Here is a 13932-nt window from a genome sequence, read left to right as displayed (position 1 = left end):
TACGTATTGAATTTCATTAGTGAACAAATATCAAACACACCAGTGTACAAAGATTGGAAATTACTCACTTGACATATTTAGGTATAGGACTGTAATTGCACATATTGAATTTCATTAATGAACAAACATCAACACACCCAGTGTACAAAGATTGCAAATTACTCACTTGACATCAGCTTCATGAATTGGGTTACTTTGAGATGGGGGTTGTCATTGTACATTTTGATTTTATTAATGAACAACCACGAAGCCAAGAATGTACAAGGAGATTGAGTGTGGAAAAGAGAGAAGTGGTGAATTTCGATATGAGACTGTAATTGTACATCTTCAATTTCATTAGTGAACAAACATCAGCACACCCAGTGTACAAAGATTGCAAATTACTCACTTGACATGAGCTTCAGGAATTGGGTTACTTTCAGCTGGGGGCTGTCATTGTACATTTTGATTTTGTTAATGAACAACCACGAAGCCAATAATGTACAAGGAGGTTGAGTGTGGAAAAGAGAGAAGTGGTGAACTGTACATGGGGGAAATGATGACGGTTGACATCAAATCAGTTATTACTTATTAAATGGTGAACAGTAACTGTCAAATTAGTTACTTTTTGTATTTTCGACACGTACACTGGATGTAATAGAAATGTACATTAATTGTCAAATCAATTACTTTTTTGCATATTGAATGATGCATTTCATGTTTCTTGCCTTGCGTTTTGAAGCTGGTGTAGGATGCTCATCCTACACCTTGGTCCAGGATCTACTAATTGGTACATTAGTACCTTTGTTTACCACTCAGATTTCAGTATATATAATTTATAAACACTACTTTCTTCAACCTAAATTTCAATTTGACAACGAAAAAAAAATAATTAAAAATCAACCCCTGTATCAAAAGAAATCATGACAAAGGAGGATCGAATCACAACTTTTGGCGTCATTGCCTCATGTTCAATGGAACCTTCTTTATGGCAGTACACTAGTACCTTTTTTACCCTTCAGAATTCAGTATGTATAATTTATAAACACTACTTTCTTCAACCTAAATTTCAATTTGACAACCAAAAAAATTAAAAATCAACCCCTTTTATCAAAAGAATTCATGGCAAAGGAGGATCGAATCACAACTTTTGGCGTCATTGTCGATATGCCGCTCAAGTCTGTTTCGCCAATGTTAGGTACGATGTTCAACTATTAGAAAACAATTCTAAACAGTTAGACCAGGGGAATACCATACTCATTTCATTGGCAATGCGATTATGGAAAATACAATTCTATGGACATATACTAGGCATGCGAATACAGAAATGAAGTTCAATACCCAATAAAAGGAACTAAATGGCAGACATCAAAGAAAAAAAAGAGAGGCAAGAAAGCTAAGGAACAGCTCTATTATACTGAACTCCTTCACAAGCTAAGCTGATGCCAAAGATCCCCCACCAGAAAAATGACCCAACGGAACCTCTAAATCATGCTGTGGTTGAGCTTCTTCGGTCTGCTCTTGTTGGACTCCGGCTTCTTTGACCAGCTCTTCTCCAGGCTCACCTTCTTTCATCTGCTCTTGTTGGAGCTCCACTTCTGTCATCTGGTCATATTGGAGCTCCGAGGTGTTGATTTGGTCTTGTTGGAGCTCAGATACATTGCTCTGCTCTTGTTGGAGCTTGGGATCCACAGTTTTGTCTTGCTCGAGCTCAGATTCTTTTTGGTGCTCAAGCTGGGGGCCTCCTGTCTTATCATGGTGGAACTTCACAACAATGCAGGTGATATTGTCAGCACTACCACGGGTAAAAGCAGTCTCGGTTAATTTCCTAGCAGCTGCTTCAGGTTCTTCCTCTGTCCCGGCAATCGAAACAGCATCCTGTCAGCAGAGCAAGCACAAACCACTCAGCTATTTGATGTTGAAAATGCTAAACACAATCCCGATTTAAGAACCTTATCAGTGTGATGGGATAGCAATTGGTGGAGGGATGGATTTGGTTAGTTTAAAGGGAAAGGAAATAGGTTCGTTCCATTTCCCTCCCCTTCGCTTCCCCCAAAAAGCATAAACAAAAATAGAAAATTTACTGTCCCTCTTCTCCCTTTATCTTCAATATACAAGTAAATGTTGGAAAAATAACCCACTGAAAGATTCATATAACCCTCCATGCAGAAACTGAGAAACACAAAGAAGCAAGACTTGCTGATAAATTTATGACCCTAATACTTGCATACTTCTTCAAAGACAGGTTATAACATGCAGTTAAGCTTGCATAACCATTAGACATGCAATATTCATATTTTAGTAAAGTTTTAAAGCATCTCAATCAGTTTTCATATAGAGAGAAAGAAAACTAGCAAACAGCAGACCATTTCAAACAATAAGAACAGTGTACCTCATTTGGGACAACATCCCAAAGGCCATCACTAGCAAGCACCAGCAATTCAAGTTCCTCGTTGATCTCTTGTTCCTGACATGAAAAAGTAACAACTGTTCATTCCGCCAAGCTCCCAAAAAAAAAAAACCTCAAATCTTCAATCACACTTAATAGGAAAATTGGCTAAAATAATACTCACTCCTTTTGTACATAGATTTCCCGCTAATAGAAAGGACCAAAATATCTTACCTGAATTTCAGGTTCTGCAACAACAAACTGTTTCAACATGCGATTACCAAAAGCACGAGACATAGCCAATACACCTCCAACTCGCCATGTCCCTACAAAGCGAATTTTTTGGTTATAAGAAAGTGATGATTAATTTATGACCCAGCATTTACACCTGAAGTAGTAGGGATGCACGACACTACTTCGAAAATGAATTGACAAAATTGGACCAAACATGTGGCCCAAACAAACTTAATCGGCAAAAGTTTTATCAACGATGAAGTATTCGAAAAAAGGGACCTCATCCGTAATATTGTAGAGCTAATACAATTCATAACAAGCCGATATCTTGGACAACCTTGGACCAGGAAGGTTCAGATCATGAACAAACAAAGAAGCATTACAAACTAAATGAGCTGAAAGGCAAAATTGTATTTTGCATTCTCAGAATAAAAAAAAAATAAAAAATGAGTGCCTACCAAGAATACTACCAAACACATATAATTATTACGAGGTAGTTAGTGAACTTAATGAAAGGATCAACCATCTTGCAAAATTCATGCCTACTTAAAGTTGTCACAATTTCCAGTTTCTAACCACTACATGCAAGTACCCATCTGGTTCTAACCCAGATAAATGAGGTTGCAATAGTCAACAACCAATGAACAACTTTGTCACGTCCACGAGCATGAGTCAATATGTTATTTCAGTGGAAGTGTTCCCTACTTGGCAACATGCAACACTTCCTAAACTCAAGTGTTAAAGAATGATATGAAGATATTAGGTTTGCATGTAGCACTTGATAAAAGGGAATGGAGGCAGAGAATCTATGGAGACGAAGACCAGATGTAATATTTAACTCAAGCAGCAGAGCCGACCTCGTTGTAAGGTGATCAAGGCTTAAACATTGTTATTGTTGTTGTGTCTCTCATTAGTCACTAACTAGTATAAATCCCGAAATAAGTCACATAAGCACAACTAAAATGAATGAGGAAACCATGGAGCTTTTGATCACAATGACATCAATTTGTCAATTATTAAAGGAGTGCAAAATTAACAATTTATTGGCACAAGCACAACTAAAATGAATTATTAAGCTTTGATCCCAATGACATAGATTTGTCAATAACTAAAAAGGTCCAAAATTCACTATTACTTGGCAGAATCATAACTATAATGAATGAGGAAACCACTGAGCTTTTTATCCCAATGAAATCAACTTGTCAATGAGTAAAGGATTCCAAAATCACTATAAATTGGCATTTGGAATAAAATGGATAATCAAGTTTAGCAAGCTGCTCTTATTTTCTTCAGGACATGCTCATTGCAAGGCATTAGGGTCGACTAGAAATATCCTGACTTACAGCAAAGGTAAGCAATAAAACTGCAGCTTCTGACTCCTCAGTCCTTACCAACCACGAAGAGTGCAACCTCTTCAGAATCATTAAGTACCATTCATGATGTGGTGTGTGGCCAGAAAAGGACCAGTGGAATGGCAAGTAGTAAGCCAGCATGTCACCTGTAAAACCATTTTCCAAAGTGCCAGCAAAGCTAACTGAGAACAATCAGAGGCCAACTGCTAATAGTTCATCAACTGTGTATGTTCAGAGAGATCACCAATCAGTCACAATACCACCAAACGAACCCACTAGTTGTTAGTTAAAAGATTATTAACCAGTCGCCATACATATAAATTGCACAATGTGAAATGCCATTCGTCGCAGCTGACAATCCCTCTTTGGAGACTAAGCCAAATTTATTGTTCATCATGATTCAAAATTTTATAAAATTACTTTGGCTAACCAAGAGACAGAACATGAACGCATTCTCGAGTTATAATCCTTTCCTCCCCTCTTTCTGCAGGGAGGTATTTGAAGACCAAACAACTTGGCAGCTGCAGAAAGATATGCAAAAGGACAGTGTGACCTTCCTATTCCACTACAAAATTTTAAAGAAAAATCTGTAGGCAAGTTATCTACAATCTCTTAGTGAGGAGAACATCAATTTCTGATACGCCAGACCCGAAAAGATACCCTCTTAAATGGCAATTTTCCTTCCAAGCTGAAGTTACCTCCCCAAAGATCAACTTTGTCAAATAAAGGATTTCCAGAACATCTTTAGAATAAAAATGTCTATGGAGACCTTCAATCACAAGTATCTTGTCCAAACAAACTACAGGCAACATTACTGAACCACACAGCCTTTCAAGTATCCCACCAGATGTTACAATTCTCACAAGCGTCGAAGGTAAGTTTCTATAAGCAGTTGATCTGAACAATGTCAACCAGACTGCTCTAGACAAGTCAGACAACCACATATTTGGCAGCACAAGAAGTAAGACAATTGCCAGTACATACAACCACGAAATATAAGCTATCTGTAGTTCTAAGGAAGTATAAGTGATAATGAATTTGTCCAGATGCTTTAAGAAATGTGCTGAATGTAACAGCCACCCAAAAAGCAGCAGAGACCACATGGTTGGATGATGACTTGACGACATTCCCAAAAAACAATTCTACAATCAGGACTTCAGCAACCAAATTTACCATATCATAGCAAAAATCATCTGAGAATTAAGATGAGGTAAGAAAAAGCTTAATACTGCAGTCCACTGATAAAAAATTGATCTCACCTGCCCACATTACAACACCGCCTGCGCTCTCAATTCTCTTCCGCTCATCAAGTCTGTTTGGCTTGTGATCTTCAGAAAGGGGTATTGCTGTACAGAAAGGAACGAGACTTACTCCAAAGAATTCGGCTTTCTCAACCATATTGCAATTTCAATTCATTAAAGTGTCACAGGACAATTTAAATAGGCTACAGAAAAGTGATACAGTATCATAATCATGATGCATGAGAACATGCAACATATAATCAGCATACATATTTTCAATATTCCAGCCAAAACTTGGACAAACGGATGACTAAGCAAATCATCTATTACAACATTTTTTCTAGATGAGCAAGAATCTCATTTACTATGCATCATCACTCCATTAATTATATCACGAAAGAGACATTCACATTACACTGGACAAGGACAAAGATACACACATGAGGATTACACTCAGCACTCTTATTTGTCATGCCTTTTCATTTTCACCACCGTTACATCTATACAAATATATTAAAAGGCGTGCGTAACAATGTATACACACCACATGGCACCTCTGTTACTCCACTAGAATTGTCCAATGTGTACATAAATCATGTTTATTAACAAAAGTAAAATTAGCTTGCAACAAGATTTGAACCCATGACCTCTTGCTATTATACATAACATAATTACCATCTCAACCAACTTTTAATCATGCTTTAAATGTCTACATTATTATATTTGTACCTTTTAAATGTTGAGTTTTCCTTGGTATATTTTAGTGGGAGTGGAAAAAAATGCATATCAAGTCGGAAACACAATACCAACCCGAGGCAACGCCCGGTCCCAAATACTAGTTTAATATTCTAAAAATTGCAAATCTAATCCAACTCCTCTTAGTCTCTTCAGAGAGCTCTCCCCAGTTTTGTCTTTCATGACTTACCATTGCCCTACAGATTTGAAACCACGTTTTCTATGCTCATCTGCAACATTGTACTTTGAAATTGGTTGAACTGGAACAGAGCCAATCCAAAGCATCTTGAATAAACCAAGATATGATATAAGCCGAAAAACTCATCTCCAGTAAACCATATATATATATATATATATATATATATATATATATATATATATATATATTAGCTAGTTGCAGGATTACGAAATCTTCAAGATTGGACTTATGTCACTTATCCATCAAGTCCGGCTCCTCAAATGTGCAGCCTCACACCAACGATATGTGACTAGCATGCCAAGGGCCCAAGGGTAGCAAATAGTATAACAGAAAAACAATGGCCTAATATATATATGTGACGCTAATTAGAGCAACAAATTGCATAATGTTACATAATTATTTCATCATCAAGTGTCATTGGAAAGCAGCAGAGTTACAGAAAAAACATACCATACTAGTACCTACTCCCCCAGTTTACTCCATAAAATTTAGCAAAAGAAGCCCACACCATACTAACCTTTTCCACCCTTGGATAATACTGTACGTGAATCTCCAACATTAGCTACATAGAGATGGTTCCCAACAAGTACTGCTGTTGAAGCTGTGGAGCCATCATCCCTAAAAGTATCCTTTTCAGCATCCAAGAATTCAAAGTCAGTTTGTTTGTATGTCTCACCTGCAGGGATTGACCAATTTCAGATAACATACGGCATTATATAGAGGCAAATCACATTCCGTGCAAGACTCTTAAGGCACACCAAGGGGGAGAGGGTACTAAGGAGACTAAACCAATACTTTCAAGCATTTATAAGCCTAATTCTAGAGCACCACAGTTGATGCTAAAAAAATGGCTAGATTACTAAATGTATACTATTAGTACAGCCTAATGCATATATATGCAAAATTTGGATAAAAAAGGACAATTTTAACCTTATTGTGTTTCCTAAAGGGAGATCACATTACTTACAAATGAAGTTCAATAACTAATCCTTCCACTTACAAGTGACACAAAAAATGCAATTTTGAAAGCTTAAAAGATGATTGATGAAAATATAATAAATAACAGAGGTGAAAAGGGGAATGCAAACGAACAAATTATCTGTGATTTTCATGACTCCAATTTCAGTCCCATTTCTCTAGATATTCCTCCTGATGTAAGACTTGCATGTGGTCGGACTTGTCTAGGCTAGAACATACACCCTCGGTCCCCTTTTGTTTGTCCCATTGGAGCCGTGTTACATTTCAAATTTCTCGTCGGCTAGAATTAACACGAGTCAAAATTAGTGGGATAAAAGTGTTGAATTGAGAGTAAAGTGGTGAACCCCCTCATGATCAAATTTTGGTATGAGGAAATCTTTAAGGGACATCCTAAAGAGGAAAAGGGGAAAACAAAGGGATGAAGTAAGTAGAGTACGCCTACCTCTTAACTGCAAACGGACAAATAAAAGAAAATTACATCTTACGTTATACTTCATATTTGGATAGGTTTCACCGTTTCAGTGTGGTTGCTAGGCCTCCCAAAAGTACTAGATTTAACCAATTGTTCAAAAGATCCAGTGATTAATGGGATTGCTATATCCCATACTCAAGCCACATCCTTACGCCTGATATCAAGGAAAACACTAGGGTTTGCACCACACTAAAATTAGGTCAACAAGCAAGAAGAGAAGCAAAACAATCAGACTTTGTGAAAATAGTACACATACAAATGGAGGATTTTACATTCTGGCACAAAAATAAGAAATGTTTAAAATTAAGTGAATAAATAATATTTTTTTAGAAAACGACTAAGCAATTTACGTCAGCAATCCATTTCCTGTGTACAAAAAGTGTGTACTCAAGGCAATGTTAGAAGTACAGATTACCTCCTTTCCTTCACACCTTAAAATTTATGTTACTCTGAGCCATCAAAAGTTATATGTTACACATTATATCACACAATGGCAAAAGCCAAAAGGTATTAAACAATCACATGCAAATCAACCACTGCAACCAATAAAAAAACACAACTGAAATCAGCAAAGGTGCCTTCTCTAAATCTAAAAGATACAGAAGCCAAATAAAACAGACAATTGTATGTTCTAAGGAAATAATGCAGCCAGTGCCACATGAGCAGAAATAATCATGACAAAAGACCACCAAATATGAACGCACTTATAGCCACTTTTGTGTCCCCCATAAATTGTGAATGTTTCATGAGATTTTCAAATAGACGTTGCTTCAGATATTCCGCTGCACGAGAACCACCATGACCTGCACATTAAATGAGTTTGTAACCATAAACCCACATAACAAATTTACAGGAATACTTTCCAATTGTTCATATTTTCAGTATTTGCTACTTGTAGCAATGACATAAATCCCATGGAAACTCAGCACGACACAAGGCATATATCACTCGCAGCAGGCATGCACTCAAAGTTGGGGAACAAAACTAAAATGATTATACTGACAGTGCAAGCAAATAATTAAAGGTCTCCTGACAATAAACAAAATCAACCCTATTCATAGATTAATAAACTAATATAGACAGCAAGATTTAACAATAAAAATCATCAACTAAACATATTTCAACATGTAAAAATACACACTTTTAAGAGACTGGTCAAGTTGTAGTATTCCTATAAAGCAATTAGATAAGAGTTGAAGTCTATAAAACTAAACTAATTAAACCATTTGGACTTAACGACATAAAATTAGCCTATGTTATTTGAGCTCCTCATTTCACCTCAAGCCCCATGATAGATGCTCAACACTCTGACATGTGTGTAGATAATTTGACACTTCATTTTGCGTCCAAACTATGGAAAGTCTTCATAATACAGAGGAATCGGACACTTAGATACATTCCATATCTGACATGAGCCCAAGTCCGAGTAAAATAGACATTAGCCATTGTATAATATAGGATTCCCGTCAAAAATGAGATGGCTTCCATCAAAATCCTGAGACTCCCAGTGATTGGATCCTTATTATTTTGTCGCTACTCGTGTTGTGGAGTATAGCCTCAACACATTAAGCTCAAATAAGTTCTTGTAAATTGTTTGCACTTGTCATTCATGATTGTTTCATACAATCAGCCCACAGACCAAAAAAAAAATGCAGCATTAAATCAATAATGAATGCTAAGCTTACGAAAATCAAAGCACTTCTACGTTATGTCCCACTCTTCAACCTTCACGTCCAGATTACAGGAGATCTGCCCGCTAACTTGAAGAAGCACACCAAATTAAGGGTTTTCTATAATATCAAGATGAGGATTGTCTCTAACTCTCTATCACTCTCAATGTTCGTACTTATCTATTAAACATCCTCACTCATCTGAGATCAACTTTCAGTTATACACACGATCCAACTTCCTCACTTGCCTCGGCTGCTGACATCTGTTACACCAAGATGCGTGCATCTAGATCTTTGTTTATTGGGAGGAAGGCAGGGAATCTAGAAGAGGCAGACAGCAGTTCGATCATATATAAGCCATATCAGATGCATATCCTGAATCTAGAAGAAGCGGACACTACATATCTAGACACTCGGCGATGTCTTTGCTAATGTGCCCTATAATAGGTAGCCAACTAGAGAAGGAAGCAACCAATACAGCATCAATGCAATAGTCGTTTAACGAATCCACATCGTGCCACTCATTAAGCCACAAAATGCAGCCAATCGACTAAAATTTCACGCAGCAAAAGCAAGATCCACCCCCAAACAATACAAGGAAGGTAGGCGGACAAGGGTTAATAGGGAAACTTTCACCAAGAAACATTCAAGCATGCACGTTATTAAGGTTTGATTGTTTGAAGACATACATGGTAATAAATATATCACAAATTAAGACTAGAAAGTCTGACCATCAAATATTCCAAAGAGGCAGACAGTCTTCCCATTCATTTTGGACATTTTGACATCAAAAAAATCTTCCATGCTAGCTCTCTTTCCGCGGAAACTTGAGTATCCACAGCTCAACTTTCCATCTTCACTGTCACACAACAAGCAAATCAAGAGAAGTTGGGCTATATTAAATAGCAATAATAAATGAATGATGGATTAGGAATGTAAATTCATTATAGAAATATCAGAAAGTAAAAACATACATAGGATAGCATAGATGCATCAGACTCCTTTTGTCAAACAGGCTATAGAAAAAGAGGACAAGTTTTAAAATCGAGTTCTCTTAAAAGTACATAAATGTCACACTATCTTTCTTTTTTAAGATAGGTATGGAGAGTCCTGCAAAGTAGGGGAGCCTTTCACATGCAGCATGCTCATCTGATGCAGCAGTGACACTTCCATTTAGGGACTCAAAAAAGTACTATTAGCTCCTAACTTTATAATGTTACTAATGGTGGGTAACCTTCACCATGAAGTAATGGGAATCACACCACATCATGCATGGCAGATAAAAATTACTAGTGGTGAGAAGCCTCGACAAGATAACAGAATTCTGATCAAATGAAGCCTACACTAGAGGAGAACTTTGTCCAGAAATCACAGGTCTAGACCTTTCAATGTCTAATCCAGAGTGAGGTTGGGGTTCCGGCTGAGTTGGGTTCTAGTTCGAAGATAGACACCTTTAATTCAATTTTATATGCATGGACGCATATGTTAATTTCATGTTAACAGCGTATCACAACAGCACTTCATTCTTCAACACTGTCAAATGTTCTCTGCAACACCCACAAAAGCAAGGGAGCGAGAGAGGGAGAGAGAGCCCTTACAAATGCATAAGGAAAATTTTGGGAAACCATGGCGTTTTTGTCTCAATAGATTGGTATTACTCATTTGATTGTAGGATGTTATTAGAGTAACAAATCGGCAACTTCCAGAAATAATGGTTCCACTTCTTTAATTCAATCTAAATATGATGCTTGACTATAATTTCACAGTGGAGAAAGCACTATAAAAATGAGTGAGCTACAATTAGGGAAACCCTAAGTAGTGAATGGGTGTTGCATTCTTTGCAGCAAACCAAGAATCTGATCAAACTGTATATGAAGCATTTTCAACGAGTAACGCTTTAACATCATAAAGCTACCAAGAACAAGATGCACAACAGTAGGATACTACAGATCAATGAGAGCCATGCTAGGTGGCAACTATAGAGCTTTGTAGTATCAACTTAATATAGCAATACAAGTTAATAATGAAGAAGAATACTATGTTCTTAAACCTAATAGGAAAATAAATCGCTGATGTTCTGCAACGTAGAAGCCTTATACAATACAGAAATGTACCAAACATACAGCTGGAGACATCAAATCAAGCCAAAGAAAGCATAAATCTTGAAGCCGGCGAGATGTTAAAACAAATCACTTTCTGCTGTGGTTAAACATAGACAAAAAATTGTTTGATAACCACTGCCCGTATTCATGACTTATGACCCACAACCAGAAGGTTATCCAGCATGTACACAAGATATAGTGCTATGCTGATTTCTATTTCCTTTATGAACGTTTCCCTAACAGGCAGTCACCACTAACGAAGACGATGGGATGAGTCAACCATCAAAGTCCGCTGTTTTATGCATGATGGGGAGTGAGCTACAAGCATAACATCTATTAGCAATGGCGAGAGTTCAGGAGAAACATCCTCAAAGCATTTTCGTTTTTCAGAATCGAACTAAAAGAACTACATGAAAGATTAAATAATTCGGTGCAGTTGCATTATAGTACTCCATATAATAATCAATGACATAGATTTAAAAAAAACAGATACATACATTAATTTGACATTCTCAGCAATCCTTCTCAATCGAGAATTATTACACTGATAATATGCAACCATAATTAAATCCTAGACATTAGACAATCAGGTTCCTGCAAAGTAGTAGAAAAGATTAAAATCTTGAATAAATCGGCACAAAAGTATTCACCTTATGCATCCTCCACTAGCATAGCCACCATCCCCCTCTTTCTCTGGCAAGACAGACACTATGGAACCCCGGTTGGCACCCGTATCAACCATCATTATTACACTTGCCCTGAACCTTCTTAGCTCGCAATTCCAGAGATATGACGGGATACAATTGTCATGCAAAACTCGTCTCACAGTCCCCAACCATATACTTCCTCTGGAAAGAGCTCCAACACAACCAGCTTGAATTATGACATTTCTTAAAGAACTGCTGCATATCATCTATATTACCAAGCTGGACTTAATTTCCACGCAATAACCAACATAACTGCACAAGAGTATCCAAATTATACTTGATATGAATGAGGAGTCTACTATAAATTGGGGGGGGGGGGTACAAAAGCATTTTGCACTATATAAAACTTATTTTGAGTTCCGCACATAACTGGATTTTTTTTTCCAACTTTGCAGCAGAAGAGGGAAGGAAAATGTCAATATACTTAAATCTACCATGTAAGATAACCTTATTCATATCGCCACACTGTAACACCATAAAACCCTTTATTACAAGAAATTCCCAATTCTTTCTCTTTTTCAGTTAAACTGTGTTTGTTTAAGAGATATATAACTGAATACTATGTTCTCTGGAGAGTATATTTGATCAATATACTTCAATTTGCTTTGTTTTGTACCTTACTATAAAAGTTCCACAGATAAAACAAGAAATGGAGGTGAGGGAGACCCGATAAAGAAAAATTGTAACCAAGAAATATATTTACACTATCCTAACTACGAATAACCTTTCCCATCCTCGGCAAAGCTATAACCAAATATAATATAGTTAGTTCCATCTGTAAACAACCAAATGAGGCACAATGGGATTTTTTTTTTTCTCTTTGCAATAAGATGTCCTCTTTCTCCTTTCAAACACATTTGCTACTATACTTTGAATAGAAGACCACCTCAGCAAATCGATCACTCGATTTAGTAACATAGTGAGTACTTAAGATTGATCATACTAGGTTACTATATAAACCAAATGAGGCACAACGGGAACATTTTTTTGGCAATAGGATATCCCCTTTTTCCTTTCAAACTCGCTACTATACTTTGAATAGGAGACCACCTCAGCAAATCGATCACTCGATTGCGTAACATAGTGAGTATTTAAGGTTGGTCATCATACTAGGTTACTATATATATAACTTTCATGATACCCTAATTGATCAGTAACAAATAACTCTATCACCAAAAAAACAAAATCAATAACCACAACTAAGATTACAGCATCAAATGAAAACTGCAAGCTAAGAAAACAGCGCAAAATCATGGAAAATCAAACATCGCACCTACTAACAAAATATTAAAATTTCATAAAAAAAAAACTAACAAAATAACGATAATTAAGGAGAGAAGATGAACTTACATTAACAAAACGTTACTTCTGGAGCCATTAATAGCACAAATTCCAAAACGAACATATAATCAAACTAAATTGAGACTGAAAATTCAAAATCCTGGATATGATAACAGATCCACCAAACAATTTCTTCAATTCCTTGTTAAATTGTTGCGTAACTAATCAAAATTCAATCGATTACGAGAAATTAATAAATATAAAAAAAATCGAGAAAAAAAAACTAAAACAAAATCAAACGAATCTGTTGCAGAAAAAAAAAACCGATCTATGTATGCGATTATAGATTAATCAATCACTCCTTTTTTGTTTGATGAGAATCAGGTGGAATCTGAAGAAGAAAGTGAAGAAAAGGTAAACTTTCTATAGAATTAAGAGGATTTGAAATTCCTCTCTCTAGAAAAATGAGAGAGAATCTGTAACCCTAGAGAGGGAAAGAGTGAAATGATGAGGAGCGTGATGGAATTTGCAGTTATTGAGAGAGTGAGGAATGATGGAGAAGAGAGAGAAAGTGGCAGATTAAGAGAGAGAGA

The 13932-nt window shown here is 36.5% G+C and overlaps 1 protein-coding gene across 1 annotated transcript; it reads right to left on the bottom strand.

Annotated features, from left to right (window-relative positions):
• Positions 1-1214: 1214 nt before the first annotated feature.
• On the bottom strand, positions 1215-13925 carry LOC104888280 (probable protein phosphatase 2C 76). The gene is made up of 9 exons (XM_010673193.3): positions 13409-13925; positions 12002-12310; positions 9981-10108; positions 8284-8382; positions 6647-6805; positions 5214-5300; positions 2603-2694; positions 2372-2446; positions 1215-1857 (listed from the first exon to the last, which is right to left on the bottom strand). Exons 2-9 carry the CDS (start codon positions 12262-12264, stop codon positions 1414-1416), a joined length of 1347 nt encoding a protein of 448 aa, XP_010671495.2. The 5' UTR covers positions 12265-12310; positions 13409-13925; the 3' UTR covers positions 1215-1413.
• Positions 13926-13932: the final 7 nt, after the last annotated feature.

This window comes from Beta vulgaris, chromosome 3, assembly GCF_026745355.1.
Source record: "Beta vulgaris subsp. vulgaris cultivar EL10 chromosome 3, EL10.2, whole genome shotgun sequence".
Taxonomy (NCBI): Eukaryota; Viridiplantae; Streptophyta; class Magnoliopsida; order Caryophyllales; family Amaranthaceae; genus Beta; species Beta vulgaris.
The sequence above is the reverse complement of the archived record's forward strand: the minus strand, read 5'-3'. Positions and strand labels throughout refer to the sequence as shown.